This window comes from Carcharhinus amblyrhynchos, chromosome 11 (genome assembly GCF_965287045.1).
Source record: "Carcharhinus amblyrhynchos chromosome 11, sCarAmb.v2.hapA, whole genome shotgun sequence".
NCBI classification, from domain to species: domain Eukaryota; kingdom Metazoa; phylum Chordata; class Chondrichthyes; order Carcharhiniformes; family Carcharhinidae; genus Carcharhinus; species Carcharhinus amblyrhynchos.
In genome coordinates, this window is record NC_137334.1 from 92,648,227 (window position 1) to 92,669,333 (window position 21,107).

The 21,107-nt window shown below is 48.9% G+C and overlaps 1 protein-coding gene across 1 annotated transcript in view; it reads left to right on the forward strand.

Moving 5' to 3' along the window:
* Positions 1-21,107, forward strand: part of obsl1a (obscurin like cytoskeletal adaptor 1a) — an 80,822-nt gene that overhangs the window by 51,507 nt on the left and 8,208 nt on the right. Inside the window, 8 exon segments of the mRNA XM_080199289.1 lie at positions 3,440-3,715; positions 4,304-4,570; positions 5,588-5,860; positions 8,617-8,883; positions 9,811-10,077; positions 15,756-15,868; positions 16,566-16,719; positions 19,855-20,016. Coding sequence (XP_080055415.1) covers positions 3,440-3,715; positions 4,304-4,570; positions 5,588-5,860; positions 8,617-8,883; positions 9,811-10,077; positions 15,756-15,868; positions 16,566-16,719; positions 19,855-20,016 — 1,779 coding nt within the window.

Here is a 21,107-nt window from a genome sequence, read left to right on the forward strand (position 1 = left end):
ATGTCACCCAAGCAAGTGCCGAAAAAAATGACCAGCAGCCAATCACAAAGCCTGGGGCTCACGATCACTGACCAATCAGGGAGGCAGATCCTGGCCAATCACGGAAGCACAAGTGTTGACTTTTGTCCAGCTGCTGTGCATTGTGGGTCCATGTTGCTAAGGGGATGGACTGAGACCTGTTGCCTGGGGAACAGCTGAAACCTCGGATGGGATTCCGGGGATGGGATGGGATGTCCTCTGGGCCAGGTCCCGACCAGTTCCGGAGTTTAGCAGCAGAGCGGCCAGTCAGATGGGTTGGTGGCCTGAGAGGTTCCCCGGAGTTGTCCACCTTGAGCCTGAAGTCTCTCAGCGAGGCCTTTCTCTCGATTATCACAGTCACTCTGAGGCCCAACGCTGAAGCTATTTTGATGGTAACCCAGTCAGAGCGTAACCTAATCCCCAAAGACCAAATTAGACTGGTTCACCACGGGGTTAGGCCACTGGGACTTTGATCAGAAACAACAGGTGACTTTGGTTTAGATTTTAAGTTAAGCCCCCCCCCCCAATATTAACCTTAGAGACTGCATCTACATGTGCTGGAGAGAGAGAGAGAGACAGACAGAGAAAGAGAATGAGAGAGTGAGAGAGAGAGAAAAACATAGAGAACAAGAGACAGTGAGAGAAAGAATGTGAGACAGAGAGAGACAAAGGCTAGAGCAAGATCGAGACACAGAGAGAGAGAGAAAGAACCATAGAGAACAAGAGACAGTGAGAGAAAGAATGTGAGACAGAGAGAGACAAAGGCTAGAGCAAGATCGAGACACAGAGAGAGAGAGAGAGAAAGAACCATAGAGAACAACAGACAGAGAAAGAAACAGACAGGAGAAGAATGAAAGACACAGAGAAAGAGAGAGACAAGAGCGAGATAGAGACAGAGAGAGCGAGAGAGAGAGAGAGACAGCGAGAGAGAGAGAAACTTACAGAATAAGAGACAGAGAGAGAGAGACACAGAGAACAAGAGAGAGAGAGGAAGACGAGAAAAAGAAACAAGGAGAGACAGAAATGGAGACAGAAACAGAAAGGGAGAGAGAGACAGAGCAAGAGAGAGAGACAGAGGACTTAATACTCTAGAGTCACAGTCATACACAGAGCCTATCGACTCTGCACTGACAATAATGACCACCAAAGAAGTACTAATCCCAGATCGTTGAACATTATGATATTTCAGGTGTTTATCCAAATACTTTTCCAGTGATCCTCCCAGCACAGAACGTGCTGCCTGAGAGAGGAACACTAACTGAGCTGCCTGGAATTTTCAGAAAGGAAATTGGGCAATTATTTGGAAAAGAAAAAAACATTTGCAGGGGTACGGGGAAAGAGTGGGGGGAGTGGGACTAATCTGGGGATAATTCCTTCAAAGAGACGGCACAGGCTCGATGGGCTGAATGGCCTTCTGTGCTGTGTGATTCTATGAAACCATCACTTCATTCACAGGCAGGATGTGGGAAAGTGTTGGGTGGATGCATTCGGGGTTTTAGAAATACAGAAAGTGGTCCAGATGTTAATGATCTGCGGCTGAGAGGAAACAAGAAACTTTCGATAGCTTTTCCCAAAACACCTCACAGTTATTGTGTCAGGAGTTCATGTTCTTGCCTGTTTCCAGGGGCTGTTAGGCATCAAACTCTCCTTACTGCTTCTGAACTGTTTAAAAAAATATATACCCCATTCTTAAAGTTACAAAGTCAGTGCTCAGAGCGGGCAGACCAGGATCTATCTCCTTGCTTACTCCAAAAACCAAATTCAAACTAAATCCATTTCATGGTCCCCACAGGAGAGACAAACAAGATCCAGGTTGACAAGATAAGGCATCGCACCCCATCTTGGGCTTGATCTGAAGCTCGTTTCTTTACATTGCCAGGGACCCGGGTTCAATTCCCGGTTTGGGGTCACTGTCTGTGTGGAGACTGCACGTTCTCCCCGTGTCTGCGTGGGTTTCCTCCGGGTGCTCCGGTTTCCTCCCACAGTCCAAAGATGTGCGGGTTAGGTGGATTGGCCCTGATAAATTGCCCCTTAGTGTCAGGGGGATTAGCGGGGTAAATACTTGGGGTTATGGGGCTAGAGTCGATGGACTGAATGGCCTCTTTCTGAGGACTCTATGATTCTACGATTCACCTTACCAAAAAGACTAAGAATTAACATGAAACTAAAATGTAAGAATTCATAGAACACACTACAGCACAAACAGGCCCTTTGGCCCACGAATTCACCAAATGCAAAATATTACTTACAAGAAGTCAAAGCAAGCTGACATCTTCATCTGGATATGTTTTTGCCCATTGTTTTATATTGTTACACAGGGACCAGTCACACTAACAGCATGAAGCGATTCCGACAGTAACTGTTGACCAGTAAGTTCACTAGTCTTAGAGATAAAAACCTGAACATTCTTCACAAACTTGGTTACAAATTATGCAACTGCTTTTCCTGAACCACACAAAGGGTCAGTGCTGAGGGAGTGCCGCACTGTCAGAGGGTCAGTGCTGAGGGAGTGCCACACTGTCAGAGGGTCAGTGCTGAGGGAGTGCCGCACTGTCAGAGGATCAGTGCTGAGGGAGTGCCGCACTGTCAGAGGGTCAGTGCTGAGGGAGTGCCGCACTGTCAGAGGGTCAGTGCTGAGGGAGTGCTGCACTGTCAGAGGGTCAGTACTGAGGGAGTGCCGCACTGTCAGAGGGTCAGTGCTGAGGGAGTGCTGCACTGTCAGAGGGTCAGTGCTGAGGGAGTGCTGCACTGTCAGAGGGTCAGTACTGAGGGAGTGCCGCACTGTCAGAGGGTCAGTGCTGAGGGAGTGCTGCACTATCAGAGGGTCAGTACTGAGGGAGTGCTGCACTGTCAGAGGGTCAGTGCTGAGGGAGTGCCGCACTGTCAGAGGGTCAGTGCTGAGGGAGCGCTGCACTATCAGAGGGTCAGTACTGAGGGAGTGCTGCACTGTCAGAGGGTCAGTGCTGAGGGAGTGCCGCACTGTCAGAGGGTCAGTGCTGAGGGAGTGCCGCACTGTCAGAGGGTCAGTACTGAGGGAGCGCCACACTGTCAGAGGGTCAGTACTGAGGGAGTGCCACACTGTCAGAGGGTCAGTGCTGAGGGAGTGTCGCACTGTCAAAGGGTCAGTGCTGAGGGAGTGCCACACTGTCAGAGGGTCAGTGCTGAGGGAGTGCCGCACTGTCAGAGGGTCAGTGCTGAGGGAGTGCCGCACTGTCAGAGGGTCAGTGCTGAGGGGGTTAGATATCTACCCTCTCGGCGGAGAGAATATCTATTATTTGGATAAGTTTACAGGACTCCTTCCCTATGGCTAATTGTATTATCTCTCAGTGAACATTAATCAGAGAATGAGAGAGTGCAATGGGATATTCATCACGGCTAAAAGGTGTCCAGATAAGATTTTCTTTTCTGTTTTCTCTACCAGAGGCTCCCGTGCTGTTTACAAACAAGGAGAAGCATCCGGAAGAGGTCCACGCCAATGAGAATGGCAAGGCTGTACTGGCAGCCATTGTCTCCAAGGAGCATGTCACTGTCACCTGGTACAGGCACAAGGAGGAGGTGTCCGAGGGAGAACAGTACGAGATGAAGAGTGAGTCCCGAGTGCACAGTCTGATCATCAAGAATGTCCAGAAGGAAGATTGCGGATTCTACATCTGCCGCTCCACTGATGATGAGATGGTTTTCAACGTGAATATGGCTGGTAGGAGCGAGCAAAGTTTTGTGAAAGGAAAATCACAGTTGACCAATTTATTTGAGTTATTTCAGGAAGTGCTGGGGATAGAGGGGAACCTGTGGATGTGCCAGAATGCATTGATGAGGTGCCACATCAAAGCTTATTGGGGAAAATAAAAGCTCTTGGTGTAAGGGGTAACACTTTGACATGGTAGAAGATTGGCTGGCTGGCAAGAAACAGAGATTAGGCATAAATGGGATTTTTTTTGCTTTGGTTGTTAGGATGTGATGAGTGGTGTGCCACAGGGATCAGTGCTGGAACCTCAACTGTTAACTATTTACATCAATGACCTGATGAAAGGGATAGGTGGATGGCTGTTAATTTTGATGATAATATAAAGATTCCTTCATTGTGACATGAGATCATCCTACAGAGGAGATGTTAGGGGTAAGTTTTTCACTCAGACTTCTGGATGAGTACATGGGATTTAATGGGATTGAGAGTTCTACATAGTTCTATGGCCTGGTAGGTAGGGATATGATCGACACAACTTGTGGGCCGAAGGGCCTGTTTGTGCTGTAGTGTTCTATGTTCAATTCTCTTTGATCTTTGCAGAGCTCCCGCTCCTGTTTGTGTTGAAGTTGGAGGATTTGTGTGTTCAGAAAGATGGGTCGGTCACTCTCTGGTGTGAGCTCAACAAGGCCAAGGGTGATGTCATGTGGCTGAAGGATGGGAAGGAGGTCCAGCCCAGCCGCAAGCACGTGGTCCGAGCAGAGGGCCGCCTCAGGTCCCTGACACTGACCAAAGTGACGCTCGAAGACGAGGGTGAATATTCCTGTGAGTCCAAGGATGACAGGACGTCAGCACAGCTGTCTGTGCGAGGTTTGTGACGCTGCCCATTTTGTTTGATCCTGCATGCGTTCTGAAACATTAAAGACCACCCACTTCCACCCCTGTAGCATCGGCCACCCTGGCTCTGCTGCTGAAACCCTCACCGGCTCCCTTACTGCCTCCAGACTCCGAATCTCCCAATCCCATCCTGACCAGTCTCCTATCTGCTATTCTCCATAACTCTGAACTCAGCCTGGGCTCTCACTCACACCACGTTCCATTGACCCACCACCCCTGTGCCCGCTGACCTTCACCGGCTCCTGCTCCGCCAACCCCTCGATTTGAAAATTCTCGCCTTTGTTATCAAATCCCATCGTGTCCTCCCCTCTCCCTCTCCCTAACCTCTGTAATCTCCTCCAGCTTCACAACCCTCCGAGCTCTCTGCTCTCCCCCAATTCCCACCTCTTGACCATTCCTGGTTTTAATCGCTCCTTCAGCTGCCGGGGCTCCCAGCGCTGGAATTCTCTTCCTAAACCTTTCCAAGTCTCTATTGTCCATTACGATGTTCCTTAAGATGTATCTCTTTGATCCAGCACTTGATCAACTTCCCAGCATCTCTGTACATGACCTGGTGTTGAGTTATGTTTTCCAAAGCTCCTGTGAAGCATTTTGGGACATTTTTGAAGGTTTTCTTGGTGGGACATGGGCGCCGCTGACTGGGCCAGCATTTATTGCCCAACCCTAGTTGCCCCTTGGGAAGATGGTGGTGAGCTGCCTTCTTGAATCGCCGCAGTCCACGTGCTGTGGGTTGACCCACAGTGCCGTTAGGGAGGGAATTCCAGGATTTTGACCCTGCCAATGTGAAGGAACGGTGATATATTTCCAAATCAGGACGGTGAGTGGGTTGGAGGGGAACTTGCAGGTGGTGGTGTTCCCCTATATCTGCTGCCCTTGTCCATTGAGATGGGAGTGAGTTTGGAAGGTGTTGTTAATAACAATATTAATGCAAGTTGTTGTGCCTTTTTTGCCACCTGGAAGCTGAACGGTTTCTGCCCCCCCTTGTTCCAGTTCCCCGAGTTGTGGAGTTTGTCTCTGATCTCCACAGCATCACGGTGCTGGAGGGAGAAGATGCCAAGTTCAAGTGCATGGTGTCTCCGGAGGACGTGACGCTGACCTGGCGAGTGAACGGTACCGAGATCCCACCCGGCAGTGATAAGTATGTGGCCACGCGGAACGGCCTGTGCCACATGCTGCTGATACGCAACTGCCAGCTGACAGAGGCCGGCAGGGTGACGGCGGAGGCGGAGGGAATGGTCTCCAGTGCCAACCTGCAGGTGCAAGGTAGGACCTCAGATCTGCTCCCAGAGGGGAAGGGAAGGTTAATCCGTATCCAAGCTGGTGTGTTGCCCCCTGGGATATTGACACTGTGTTAAAGATACTAAAAGTGTACACTGTTGCTGCAGAGTGACATCCCCTCCGGACAATAGACTTCAGGTAGGACAGGATTCTGAGAAAGGATGATTTACACTGGCCAGATTCTCATGTGGAATTCAAAAGGGTAACTAGTGATGTTGTTTGCTGTATTTGGATTCACAGAATCACAGAATACTACAGTGCAGAACAGTCCCTTCACCCACTGAGTCTGCACTGATGCATAGAGTCATAGAGGTTTACAGCATGGAGACAGGCCCTTCGGCCCAACTTGCCCATGCCGCTCCTTTTTTTAACCCCCAACCACCCCCAGTTGCCGTGTTTGGTCCATATCCCTCTATACCCATCTTACCCATGTCTTCATGCTTTTTAAAAGACAAAATTGTACCCGCCTCTACTACTACATCTGGCAGCTTGTTCCAGACACTCACCACCCTCTGTGTGAAAAATTTCCCCTCTGGACCCTTTTGTATCTCTCCCCTCTCACCTTAAACTTATGCCTTCTAGTTTTAGACTCCCCTACCTTTGGGAAATGATATTGACTATCTAGCTGATCTATGCCCCTCATTATTTTATAGACCTCTATAAGATCACCCCTCAGCCTCCTACGCTCCAGAGAAAAAAGTCCCAGTCTATCCAGCCTCTCCTTATAACTCAAACCATCAAATCCTGGTAACATCTTAGTAAATCTTTTCTGCACTCTTTCTAGTTTAAAAATATCCTTTCTATAATAGGGTGCCCAGAACTGTACACAGTATTCCAAGTGTGGCCTTCCCAATGTCTTGTACAACTTCAACAAGACGTCCCAACTCCGGTATTCAATGTTCTGACCGATGAAACCAAGCATGCCGAATGCCTTCTTTACCACTCTGTCCACCTGTGACTCCACTTCCAAGGAGCTATGAACATGTATCCCTAGATCTCTTTGTCCTGTAACTCTCCCCAGTGCCCTACTATTAACTGAGTAAGTCCTGCCCTGGTTCAATCTACCAAAATGCATCACCTTGCATTTATCTAAATTAAACTCCATCTGCCATTCGTCAGCCCACTGGCCCTATTGATCAAGATCCTGTTGCAATCCTAGGTAACCTTCTTCATTGCCCACTATGCCACCAATCTTGGTGTCATCTGCATGGCGCGCCAAATACTCATCCAGGTACTTTTTAAAGGATGTGAGGCATCCCACCTCCACCACCCTCCCAGGCAGCGCATTCCAGACCCTCACCACCCTTTGGGTAAAAACGTTTTTCCTCAAATCCCCCCCTAAACCTCCCACCCCTCACTTCCGACTTGTGTCCCCTTGTGACTGACCCTTCAACTAAGGGGAACAGCTGCTCCCTATCCACTCTATCCAAGCCCCTCATGATGTTGAACACCTCAAACAGGTCGCCCCTCAGTCTGCGCTGCTACAGAGGAAACAATCCTTGCCTATCCAACCTCTCTTTGTAACTTCGAAAGAGGGTAGATGATGTATGGTTGCTGGTCGCAGTTTGTAAGATGTTCCCTGGACATGGGAAGGACGACTGAACCATCATTCTCTACCAGAGAATGGTCGTGGCCCAGGACAGTAGATTTGAAAGACATGATCTGCCCCTGAAGGGGGGAAGGGTTCAATCTGTGGAAACAATGGGCAAACAGCCTTTATTGTGGACCAGAGAGAAGGGTCACGTTTATGGCTTAGAAATATAGAATCCCTACGGTGCAGAAGGAGGCCTTTTGGCCCATCGAGCTTGCACTAACAACAATTCCCCCCACCCCCCAATCCCTGTAACCCCAAGCATTTGCCCTGCTAATCCCCTAATGAGAAATTTAGCATGGCCAACCCATCTAACCTGCACATCTTTGGAGCGTGGGAGGAAACCGGAGCACCTGGAGGAAACCCACACAGACATGGGGAGAATGTGCAAACTCCACCCAGACAGTCAGCCAAGCCAGGTATCGAACCAGTTCCCTGGTATTGTGAAGCATTAGTGCTAACCACTGTGCCACTGTGCCGTGCCGCTGGTCAGCCTACACCTTGGACCCTACAACACCGGTCCCGGTCGAATAGATTTAAATCCCCCCCTGCTGGCCACTTTGCACTAAGTCTCCCCCCACTCAATAAGGAAGCTCATACCCACCATGGCGACATGGGGAGATGTACCGATGATTCTCCCACAGCTTTCGTGGCCATTGTAACAATATGGAAATCAGGTTTCAACCTTCTTGGACAGGAATTTCATTACATCACAGGTAGGGATTGGGGAAAATCTGGATCTCGCTGGTGAACTATTATTTAAATGGTAAAATATTGCAGCATGCTGTTGTGCAGAGGGACCTGGGTGTCCTTGTACATGAATCACAAAATGTTGGTTTGCAGGTGCAGCAGGTAATTAAGACGGCAAATAGAATTTTGTCCTTCATTGCCAGAGGGATGGAGTTTAAAAACAGCGAGGTTATTGGCGGAGCAGGCTCGAGGGGCCAGATGGCCGACTCCCGCTCCTAGTTCTTGTGTTCTTTATTCTTGTTAGCCCACTCTCATAGCTTTGACATTCACCTGATCATTCCCACTGGGTGTTCGCTGCGAGTGTGAAACCTCTGCCACAGTGTGAGAGCCATAATGAGAGGGCTGCAGGGGGAAATAAAGGGGAAACTTGTTGTAAACTCTTGAGCTCCTGTTCCCACAGAAACACAAATTGTGTTCAGCAGGAAGATGGCAAATGTGGTGGCAGAGGAATTTCAGGATGCCACCTTCGAGGTGGAGGTGAGCAGTGAGTCAGCCGAGGTCCAGTGGATGAAGCAGGGAGTGGTCATCCAGCCCAGTGCAAAGTTCCTCCTGCAGCAGGACGGCCGTAGCAGGCGGCTAACAGTGTGCAACGCCACGTTCACTGACCGAGGGAGCTACCGCTGTGAGACTCTACACGACAGAACACAGGCCAAGCTCAGCGTGGAACGTAAGTGTGACCCACCTAACCAAACTCCAACCGAGAAGGAGCTTTACTCTGTATCTAACCCTGTGCTGTACCTGTCCTGGGAGTATTTGATGGGGGACAGTGTAGAGGGAGCTTTACTCTGTATCTAACCCCGTGCTGTACCTGTCCTGGGAGTATTTGATGGGGGACAGTGTAGAGGGAGCTTTACTCTGTATCTAACCCCGTGCTGTACCTGTCCTGGGAGTGTTTGATGGGGGACAGTGTAGAGGGAGCTTTACTCTGTATCTAACCCTGTGCTGTACCTGCCCTGGGAGTGTTTGATGGGGACAGTGTAGAGGGAACTTTACTCTGTATCTAACCCCGTGCTGTACTTGCCCTGGGAGTGTTTGATGGGGGGACAGTGTAGAGGGAGCTTTACTCTGTATCTAACCCCGTGCTGTACCTGTCCTGGGAGTGTTTGATGGGGGACAGTGTAGAGGGAGCTTTACTCTGTATCTAACCCCGTGCTGTACTTGCCCTGGGAGTGTTTGATGGGGGGACAGTGTAGAGGGAGCTTTACTCTGTATCTAGTCTGTGTTTGGGGTGTATATATGAGTGTGGTTGGTGATGGAATTGGTCTCCTTTGTTGATTGAATGAGGAGTCTGACATCACCAGGTTAAAGTCCAACGGGTTTATTTGGTAGCACGAGCTTTTGGAGTGCTGCCCCTTCACCAGGTGAATGGTGAATTGGGTTCACAAATAGGGCAAATATATCGACACAGACTCAATTACAAGATAATGGTTGGAGTGTCCAATGCCGGTATCTCCATATCATTGTTGATCGCGGTGAGATCAGCCTGTGGAGGAGAATGTGTTGGGAATGGGATGAGGGGGGACAGAGTGGTGATGCCGGGTATATTTAGCTGCAGGTTTGATATTGTTTCTCTCTCTTTTCCTTTTGGAACCAGCTCGAAGGATAACAGTGAAAAAACCTCTGGAGGACCTGGAGGTTTGCGAGAAAGAGGCGGTCACAGTCCAAGTGGAGTTATCCCACCCGAATGTGGACGGCGTGTGGATTAAAGACGGGATTCGAGTGAAGCCTAACAACAATCGGAGGATCAGCTCATCTGGGAGAGTTCACAGCCTCACGCTCTCCGCCCTCACGCTCGAGGATTCCGGGACCATCACGTTCCAGGCCGGCAGTGTCCGGAGCTCCTCACGGATAACGGTCAAAGGTGAGATTCCCTCCTCCCAAGCCACACCTCGGTGCTGACCATCCTGACAATGCGATCCAGTTTGGACTCACACCTTGAGTAATGGAGCCAGGTAGAGCCGGAGATCCTGGAGGAACAGACGGGTGCCTTCCTGCCTGTTCCAACTCTGTGAAAGATTTATCCAGTCAGTCCCAATTCCTCCATTCAAAAGTCTGACAGCAGCAGGGAAGAAGCTGCTCTTGAGTCGGTCGGTACGTGACCTCAGAGCTTTGTATCTTCTTCCGATGGAAGAAGGTGGAAGAGAGAATGTCCGGGGTGCGTGGGGGGAGGGGGGGGGGTCCTTAATGATGCTGCTGCTTTTCCCGAGGCAGCGGGAAGTGTAGACAGAGACAATGGACGGGAGGCTGGTTTGTGTGATGGATTGGGCTCACCAGAGAGTGGTGATAATGTGGAACTCGCTCCCACAGGGAGGGTAATGACATGGATGTATTTAAAGGAGAAGCTGGATAAACACGGGGGGGGGAAGGGGGGAGGCAGAGACAAAAGAAGGATATGATGATGGGGTGGATTGAAACAGAGTGCGAGGAGGCTTTGCAAACATAAGCAGCTGTATGGAGTTAATGGCCTGTTCCTGTGCTGGGGGAATTGCAGGGACAATGGTGGGGTAGTGGCAACGTCGCTGGGCTAGGTAATCCAGAGACCCCAGGCAAGATTCAGGGACCAGGGTTCAAATCCCACCACGGCAATTAATAAATCTGGAATATAAAACTAGTCGCAGTGATGGTTACTACCGATTGTTGCAAAAACCCATCTGGGTCAATAATGTCCTTTAGGGAAGGAAATCTGCCATCCTTACCCGGTCTGGCCTACCTGTGACTCCAGAGCCACAGCCAATGTGGTTGAATCTTAACTGCCCCTCGGAAATAGCCAAGTGAGACACACAGTTCAGGGGCAATTAGGGATGGGTAACAAATGCTGACCCAGCCAGCCACACCCACATCCCATGGGAGAATAAAGAAATCTATCTTCAGGTATGTGGATATATTGGAGAAGTTGAGAATTGTTCCCCTTGGAGAAGAGAAGTTTGGGAGGAGATTTAATCGCCGTGTTTAAAAGTATGAGGGGGCTGCAGAGCCGGGAGACAGAAACTGCCCCCATTGATGGAAAAGTAGAGAACCAGAGGCAACTTGAGGAATAGCTTTCTCAGAAGTGGCTCGGGTTTGCCGGTGCAGCAGGTAATTAAGAAGGCAAATGGAATTCCGACCTTCATGGCCAGGGGGATGGAGTTTAAAAACAGCGAGGTTATGTTGCAGCTGTATAAGGTGCTGGTGAGGCCACACCTGGAGTACTGTGTACAGTTTTGGTCTCCTTACTTGAGAAAGGATATACTGGCACTGGAGGGGGTACAGAGGAGATTCACTAGGTTGATTCCGGAGTTGAGAGGGTTGGCTTATGAGAAGAGATTGAGTAGACTGGGGCTATACTCATTGGAATTCAGAAGAATGAGGGGAGATCTTATATAAAATTATGAAGGGAATAAAGAACAAATAACAAAATCAGCCCGGGAAACAGGCCCTTCGGCCCAACGAGCCCGCGCCGCCATCTCAACACCACCAGTCCCCCTCTCCCCCCACGACCCTTGTCTAATGTTTTATGGCCATCCAGATTGAGGGAAACTGATTTAGGGACAATTTATTACTGCCAATCAGCCTAACAGCACATCTTTGGGGTGTGGGAGGAAACCGGAGCACCCGGAGAAAACCCACGCAAGCACGGGGAGAATGTGCAAACTCCCACAGACACCGGCCCAAATCCATGTGTCTGCACAGCAATCAGCGATAGTCACTGAGCTGTCGTCTTGCCCAGTATCTGGTCCAGTTTAGGCACACACTAACGACATGAAGCACTAGGCCAATCTCGAACAACCAAGAGCAGCCCCAGTACGACCCATTGCGTGTATGCCCCTCGTTGGACAACAAGGTGGACCGAATTAAAACCTGTGAATGAAAAGAAAAAAAAAATTATTATTGTACCATATCCATTTACCTTATCAGGGATGCCCCAATGCTAATGACCCTTAAAACAATCTCCTATATCCACCCATCTCCAACCCACTCATGTGCCTGTCTAAGTTACTCTTAAATGACACTAGCATGTTTGCCTCCACCACCTTACTTGGCAGAGCATTCCATACCCCCACTACCCTCTGTGTGAGAAACCTCCCTCTAATATCTGTGTTGTACCTCTCCCCCCTCACCTTAAGTCCATGGCCCCTTGTCCTATGTGTCTCTATCATAGGAAATAGCTTACCTCTGTTTACTCTATCTATACCCTTCATAATCTTATATACCTCTATTAGATTCCTCCTCAGTCAGCGTCTTTCAAGGGAAAACAGCCCCAATTTCTTCAATCTTTCCTCATACCCCAGTCCTTCCATACCAGGCAACATTCTGGTAAACCTCCTCTGCACTCTCTCCAGAGTCTCCACGTCCTTCCGGTAGTAAGGCGACCAGAACTGGATGCAGTACTCTAAATGCGGCCTGACCAACGTTCTGTACAACTGCAACATTAGACTCCAGCTCTTATATTCTACACCCCTTCCTATAAAGGCTAACATACCATAGGCTTTCTTCACCACACTCTCCACTTGCACTGCCACCTTCAAAGGCTTGTGCACTTGCACCCCCAGGTCTCACTGCGATTCTATACTCCTTACAGGCTTACACTTTATCATATAACTCCCCCCTACATTATTCCGGCCAAAATGCATCACCTCACATTTATCCGGATTAAACTCCATTTGCCATGTATCTGCCCAATCAACCAGCCTATCAATATCCCGCTGTATTGCCAGACACTGCTCCTCACTGCCCGCCAATCCAGCCATCTTGGTGTCATCAGCAAATTTGCTGATCATAAAAATTGGCTGAGATAGAAGCAGGAAAATTGTTTCCACTGGTGGGTGAAACTAGAACTAGGGGGCATGGCCTCAAAATAAGGGGGAGCAGATTTAGGACTGAGTTGAGGAGGAACTTCTTCACACAAAGGGTTGTGAATCTGTGGAATTCCCTGCCCAATAAAGCAGTTGAGGCTGCCTCGTTGAATGTTTTTAAGAGAAGGATAGATCGATTTTTGAACAGTAAAGGAATTAAGGGTTATGGTGAGCGGGCGGGTAAGTGGAGCTGAGTCCATGAAAAGATCAGCCATGATCTTATTGAATGGCGGGGCAGGCTCGAGGGGCCAGATGGCCGACTCCTGCTCCTATTTCTTATGTTCTTATTGCTGGAATGTGCTGCCTGAGAGTGGGGGAGGCAGAGAAAATCGAGGATTCAACAGGGAATTAAGTCTGTGATTGTACACGAGCAGTGAGAGGGACTTCATCTGAGTGAGACGCAGTGTGAGTGAGAGATCTGGGAATTGGGTGTAAAGGGGTAAGACGCACTTTTTTGCTTTCTAACTTTCACAGAGAGTGTTCTTGCCTGGCTGCAGGAGATGAGGTGAGTTAGTTGGTGATTTGGTGATTAGGCGATTTGATGATTTGGCGATTTAGTGATTTGGAGTGCACCAAGGATTTGAATATAAAAGTAGGGAGGTCTTGCTGCGGCTGTATAGGGCACTGGTGAGGCCGCAGCTGGAGTACTGTGTGCAGTTTTGGGCGCCGCAGTTACACAAGGATATTTTGGCCTTGGAGGGAGTGCAGAGGAGGTTTACTAGGCTGATACCGGAGTTGAGGGGGTTGAACTATGAGGAGAGGCTGAATAAACTAGGCTTGTACTCGTTAGAGTTTAGAAGAATGAGGAGAGATCTCATTGAGACATATAAGATGATGAATGGGATGGATAGGATAGAGGTGGAGAGACTCTTCCCGCTCAGAAAGGACAGTAGGACTAGAGGGCACAGCCTCAAGATAAAGGGGGAGTGGTTTAGAACGGAGTTGAGGAGGAACTTCTTCACTCAAAGGGTGGTGAATCTCTGGAATTCTCTGCCCGTTGAAGTGGTGGAGGCTGCCTCGCTAAATATTTTTAAGACGCGGGTTGATGGGTTTTTGATAAGAGAGGGAATTAAGGGTTATGGGGAGAGGACGGGAATGTGGAACTGAGCCACGACAGATCAGCCATGATCTTATTGAATGGCGGGGCAGGCTCGATGGGCTGGATGGCCTACTCCTGCTCCTATTTCTTATGTTCTTATGATTAGAGTGCAAGCTTAGCGTTTGGATTGGTTGTTACTCTATGACAGAGAAAGGAGCTACCTGTTTAGTAATAATCTAGAAAGTGGATAAGTCCCACTCTCCCCTGGGTGTTAAACAGTGTACAACCAGATGGTTATTTAATAAAACATATAAAAAACATCATAAATAAGTGGGTAATTTAATAAAGTAGTTTTTAAAAACGTGTTAAGGATGACAGGGCAGGTGATGTTGTAAACATGCAGATGCAGCAGGCAGTAAAGAAGGCAAGTGGTATGTTGGGCTTCACAGCGAGGAGATTGGAGTACAGGAGCAGGGATGTCTCGCTGCAGTTATACAGGAGCCTTGGTGAGACCACACCCGGAATATTGGGTGCAGTTTTGGTCTCCTTTTCTGAGGAAGGATGTTCTTGCTCTCGGGGGAGTGCAGGCTGATTCCAGGGATGGTGGGACTGATCTATAAGGAGAGATTGACTCGGTTAGGATTGTTTTTGCTGGGGTTCAGACGAACGAGGGGGGATCTCATAGAGACTGATAAAATTCTAACAGGCCTTAGACAGGGGAGATACAGGAAGGATGTTCCTGATGGTGGGAAGTCCAGAGTCAGGAGTCACAGTCTGAGGATAAGGGGTAAACCATTTAGGACTGAAATTTCTTCACTGTAAGAGGGGTCAGCCTGTGGAATTCTCCACCACAAGAAGTAGCAAAGGCCAAAACTTTGCGTGTTTCCAATAAGGAGTTAGATATCGCTGATGGGGCCTTAAAATCTTCATCTTTATCTAAGTTTCCCTGACGTGTCCTCAGGCTCCTTTGTGATCCGGTGTAAAAATTAGTCTCATAATTGTTCCTGCAAGTGTCCTGGGCTGTTTTACTACATTAAAGGTGCTATATAAATGCAAGTTGTTATTGGACCCGCACATTGAGTGCTGCACTGAGTTCTGGGTAGGAGCTCCTGGGCAGTTCTTCAAACAGCTGCTGGACAGTGGGAGACATCACATGTCCCTGATGCTAAGGGCTCACCAACATCTTCCAGCAGTGAGCAAGGCTTCCCAGCAGGTCAATGACCCTTCTGCAGGAGAGGCGGAGGGTGGGGGCGGTGGGGGTGAGGTGGGGGCAGTGTGTTCAGGGGGTAATGTGTTCGGAGGGTCTGGGGGGAGTGTGTTCGGTGGGGGGGGGAGTGTATTCAGGTGGGGAGTGTGTTTGAGAGGAAATGTGTTCGGGGTGGGGGGAGTGTGTTCGTGGGGGAGGTGTGTGTTTGGGAGGGAATGTGTTCTGGGGGAGTATGTTCAGGGTGAAGGGGGGATTGTTTTCCAGGTTGGGGCTGGAGTGTGTTTGGGTGTCTGGAGGTGACAGGACCTTTTTTTAACGAGGCACTATACAGCGTGTTACACAGAGCTGCAGTGGAATGGGGACTGGGTGCCAAGTGGTTCCCCCATGGGCACTGTCCAATCTCCTGTGCTGGGAGCCACCCTGGTGTCCTCTCACCCAGCCTTGTGCCTGGTCTGTTACAGAGCCCCCTGTGACCTTCCTGAAGCCACTGAAAGATCTGCGGGTTCCAGAAACTACCGTCATCACCTTGGAGTGTGAGCTGTCCAGGCCGAATGCAGACGTCACCTGGTATAAGGTAGGAGGGAGCCAGCTTTCCGCACTCCCCTGATGTACAATCAGATCAGCTGCAGGATTTCACTTTTCCTTGTCCTCTCCTGAAAGGGGCTGGGTCAGTGGGGTCAGGGGTCAACAGAACTCACTGCAAGTTAGAGCACGGGCTGCAGAGGTTTGCACAAGTTCAACTTCACAAAAGTAGAATGTCGGAGAGCAGTCAAGAAGTTAATTAGAATATTCAGCTCTTGAGATAGCGAAGGTATATCTGTCCTGGGAGTGTTTGATGGGGGACAGTGTAGAGGGAGCTTTACTCTGTATCTAACCCCGTGCTGTACCTGTCCTGGGAGTGTTTGATGGGGACAGTGTAGAGGGAGCTTTACTCTGTATCTAACCCCGTGCTGTACCTGTCCTGGGAGTGTTTGATGGGGGACAGTGTAGAGAGAGCTTTACTCTGTATCTAACCCTGTGCTGTACCTGTCCTGGGAGTGTTTGATGGGGGACAGTGTAGAGGGAGCTTTACTCTGTATCTAACCCCGTGCTGTACCTGTCCTGGGAGTGTTTGATGGGGGACAGTGTAGAGAGAGCTTTACTCTGTATCTAACCCTGTGCTGTACCTGTCCTGGGAGTGTTTGATGGGGACAGTGTAGAGGGAGCTTTACTCTGTATCTAACCCCGTGCTGGAACCTCTCCTTTTTACTCATTGAACTTTCCATTGACAGGATGACTTGGAGCTGAAACCCAACAAAAATGTTCGTATTTATTCAATGGGGAGGAAGCGGTTTGCTCACCTGGGGAAATGCGGAGTGCAGGATTCAGGAACTTACACCTGTGAAACCGGTGATATCGCAACCTCTGGAATGCTGACAGTTTATGGTAATTATCGATCCCTGGGCCTTATCTTCACTGGCTGCAGAGCTCACCAATGAGCTTAAGAACATAAGAAATAGGAGCAGGAGTAGGCCATCTAGCCCTTCGAGCCTGCCCCGCCATTCAATAAGATCATGGCTGATCTGTCGTGGCTCAGTTCCACTTTCCCGCTTTCTCCCCATAACCCTTTATTCCCCTGTCTGTCAGAAACCTATCTACCCGTGACTTAAATATATTTAGCGAGGCAGCCTCCACCACTTCAACAGGCAGAGAATTCCAGAGATTCACCATCCTTTGAGTGAAGAAGTTCCTCCTCAACTCCAATGTAAACTGCCCCCCCCCTTATCTTGAGGCTGTGCCCTCTAGTCCTGCTATCCTTTCTAAGCGGGAAGAATCTCTCAACCTCTACCCTATCCATCCCCTTCATAATCTTATGTGTCTCTATTAGATCACCCCTCAGCCTTCTAAACTCCAACCAGTACAGACCCAGTCTATTCGATCTCTCTTCAACCTTCCAGCTTGACTGAAATTCACTCATCCTCTTTTGAAACATTAATATTTTCTTTTGTGTCGGCCATGATTCCGTGCGTAACCTCCTCCCAATGAAGGGCTTGGAGTTTTGATTAATTATTGTCACACATATTGGGATACAGTGAACATTTTGTTTCTCATAAGAACAAACATAAGAACATAAGAAATAGGAGCAGGAGTAGGCCAACTAGCCCTTCGAGCCTGCCCCGCCATTCAATAAGATCATGGCTGATCTGTCGTGGCTCAGTTCCACCTTCCCGCCCTCTCCCCATAACCCTTAATCCCCTCTCTTATCAAAAACCCATCAACCCGCGTCTTAAAAATATTTAGCAAGGCAGCCTCCACCACTTCAATGGGCAGAGAATTCCAGAGATTCACCACCCTTTGAGTGAAGAAGTTCCTCCTCAACTCTGTTCTAAACTGCCCCCCCATTATCTTGAGGCTGTGCCCCCTAATCCTACTGTCCTTTCTGAGCGGGAAGAGTCTCCCCATCTCTATCCTATCCATCCCATTCATCATCTTATACGTCTCAATGAGATCTCCCCTCATTCTTCTAAACTCTAACGAGTACAAGCCTAGTTTATTCAGCCTCTCCTCATAGCTCAACCCCCTCAACTCCGGTATCAGCCTAGTAAACCTCCTCTGCACTCCCTCCAAGGCCAAAATATCCTTGCGTAAGTACAGCGCCCAAAACTGCACACAGTACTCCAGCTGCGGCCTCACCAATGCCCTGTACAGCCACAGCAAGACCTCCCTACTTTTATATTCAATCCCCCTCGCTATGAAGGCCAGCATCCCATTCGCCTTCCTGACCACCTGCTGCACCTGCAAGCTGGGTTTTTGCGACTCATGCACAAGGACCCCCAGGTCCCTCTGCACCGTCGCCTGCTGCAGTTTTTCGCCACGTAAGTAATAGTCCTTCCTACCATTATTCCTACCAAAGTGGACCACCTCGCACTTGCCAACATTAAATTCCATTTGCCATTTCCTGGCCCATTCGCCCAGCCTATCTAGATCCTTCTGCAGACTCTCCACACCCTCCGCACAATTTGCCATTCCACCAATCTTGGTGTCATCAGCAAATTTCGACACCCTACACTCGGTTCCCTCCTCCAGATCATCTATGTAAATGGTAAATAGCTGAGGCCCCAGCACCGACCCCTGGGGCACCCCACTAGTCACCAATTGCCAATCCGAATAGCACCCATTGACCCCCACTCTCTGCCTCCTATTTGACAGCCAATCCTCTATCCACGCTAACACCCTACCCCCAACTCCATGCCCCCTGACCTTCTGCAATAACCTCTTGTGAGGTACCTTGTCAAACGCCTCACGTGCTATACAGACAAAACATACCTTTCACAGAGTACACAGGGAGAAGGAAAGGAGAGGGTGCAGAGTATAGTGTTGCAATTACAAAATAGGGTGTACACAGTAAGAAGTCTCACAACACCAGGTTAAAGTCCAACAGGTTTATTTGGAATCACGAGCTTTCAGAGTGCCACTCCTTCATCAGGTGAGTGGGGAAGGAGCAGCGCTCCAGAAGCTCATGATTCCAAATAAACTTGTTGGACGTTAACCTGGTGTTGTGAGACTTCTTACTGTGCCCACCCCAGTCCAACACCAGCATCTCCACCAGATAAGTTGTAGAGAAAGATCAGCTTAATATGAGGCAGGTCAATAGTTTTTGAGGAGGGATGTGGTGGCCCTGGAGGCAGTTCAGACGAAATCCACCAGATTGATTGCAAGTTTGAAGGGGGTGTCGTGTGAGGAGTGGTTGAGCAGCTTGGCCTTGTACTCACTGGAGTACAGAAAAATGAGGGGGGATTTGATGGAACATAAGAACATAGGAACATGGAGGTTTATAAAATACTCAACAGGATTGGTAAAGTAAAAGTTAACCAAATGTTCCCCCTTCTAGAACAGTCGAGGACAAGAGTTGTAGAGTAAGAGGGGGGAGGTTCAAGACAGATAAGGAGAAACTATTTCTCACAGAGAGTTGTGAACCAGTGGAAACCACTGGCCCAGAGAGCAGTGGACTCAGAATCAATCAATGGATTTCAGAAAGAGATAGATAAATATTTGATCAAAAGTGGGATAAAGGGATGTGGGGAAAAGGCAGGGAAGTGGAGTTAGGATGAGATGGAGGTTAGACATGAACACATGAAGTGGTGGGACAGGCTTGAAGGGCTGAATTATCCACTCTCACTTCTAATTCCTACGTTCCTATATTCCTATGGAAACAATCCAGGTCACTGAGAATGGATGTGTGGATGGGACTTGGTGTGAGGTTGGACAGAGGCAGCGGAGTTTGGATGAGCTTGCGTTTTCAGCCAGTGTGATGTGAGAAGCTCAACAAGACGGCAATGCAATCGTTAAGTTCAGAGGTCACCACTGCACAGGGAAGACAGGAGGAGATGGACAATGTTAGGACTTAAGTAAATGGTCCATGTGTTGGAGAGGGTTTGAAGCTCAGCCAAGCATTGGTTAGAATGGTGAGCCTGCCAGTGGTGTGGGTTTGGTTTCAAAGTAGGATAGGGTGGGTGGGAGAGGTTTTGCTGCGCAGTTTGTATCCAGTGAGTGAGTGATGTTTGTGTTTTTGTCTTCCAGAGCGGGAAATTCAGATTGTGAGGGAGCTGGAGGACCTGGAGGTGCGAGAGAACGACAACGCAGTCTTCGTGTGTGAGGTTTCTCATGAAGAAGTGAAGAGTGAATGGTTAAAGGATGGATATAAAATCAAATCAAACAGCAACGTTAAAATAAGACAGGAGGGTGAGGAAGCCTGGGGCGTTTCACACTTTTGGTTCTTAAAAATATTTCTATGCAAGATATTGGAATGGAGCAAACAACAGTGGGAGTAATTTCCAAATCCATCCAACTAATAAATCAAACCAAATCAAATGAAAGTTTGTTAATGAGATGATATAATACAGATGGAGCTTTATTCTGTATCTAACCCTGTGCTGTACCTGTCCTGGGAGTATTTGATGGGGACAGTGTAGAGGGAGCTTTACTCTGTATCTAACCCCATGCTTTACCTGTCCTGGGAGTGTTTGATGGGGACAGTGTAGAGGGAGCTTTACCCTGTATCTAACCCTGTGCTGTACATAAGAACATAAGAAATAGGAGCAGGAGTGGGCCATCCAGCCCTTCGAGCCTGCCCCGCCATTCAATAAGATCATGGCTGATCTGTCGCTGCTCAGTTCCACTTTCCCGCTTTCTCCCCATAACCCTTAATCCCCTCTCTTATCAAAAACCCATCAATCCGCGTCTTAAAAATATTTAGCGAGGCAGCCTCCACCACTTCAACGGGCAGAGAATTCCAGAGATTCACCACCCTTTGAGTGAAGAAGTTCCTCCTCAACTCCGTTCTAAACCGCCCCCCTTTTATCTTGAGGCTGTGCCCCCTAGTCCTACTGTCTTTTTTGAGCGGGAAGAGTCTCTCCATCTCTATCCTATCCATCCCATTCATCATCTTATACGTCTCAATGAGATCTCCCCTCATTCTCCTGTCCTGGGAGTGTTTGATGGGAGACAGTGTAGAGGGAGCTTTACTCTGTATCTAACCCCGTGCTGTACCTGTCCTCGGAGTGTTTGATGGGGACAGTGTAGAGGGAGCTTTACTCTGTATCTAACCCCGTGCTGTTCCGTCCTGGGAGTGTTTGATGGGGGACAGTGTAGAGGGAACTTTACTCTGTATCTAACCCCGTGCTGTACCTGTCCTGGGAGTGTTTGATGGGGGACAGTGTAGAGGGAACTTTACTCTGTATCTAACCCCGTGCTGTACCTGTCCTGGGAGTGATTGATGGGGGACAGTGTAGAGGGAGCTTTACTCTGTATCTAACCCTGTGCTGTGTGCAGGT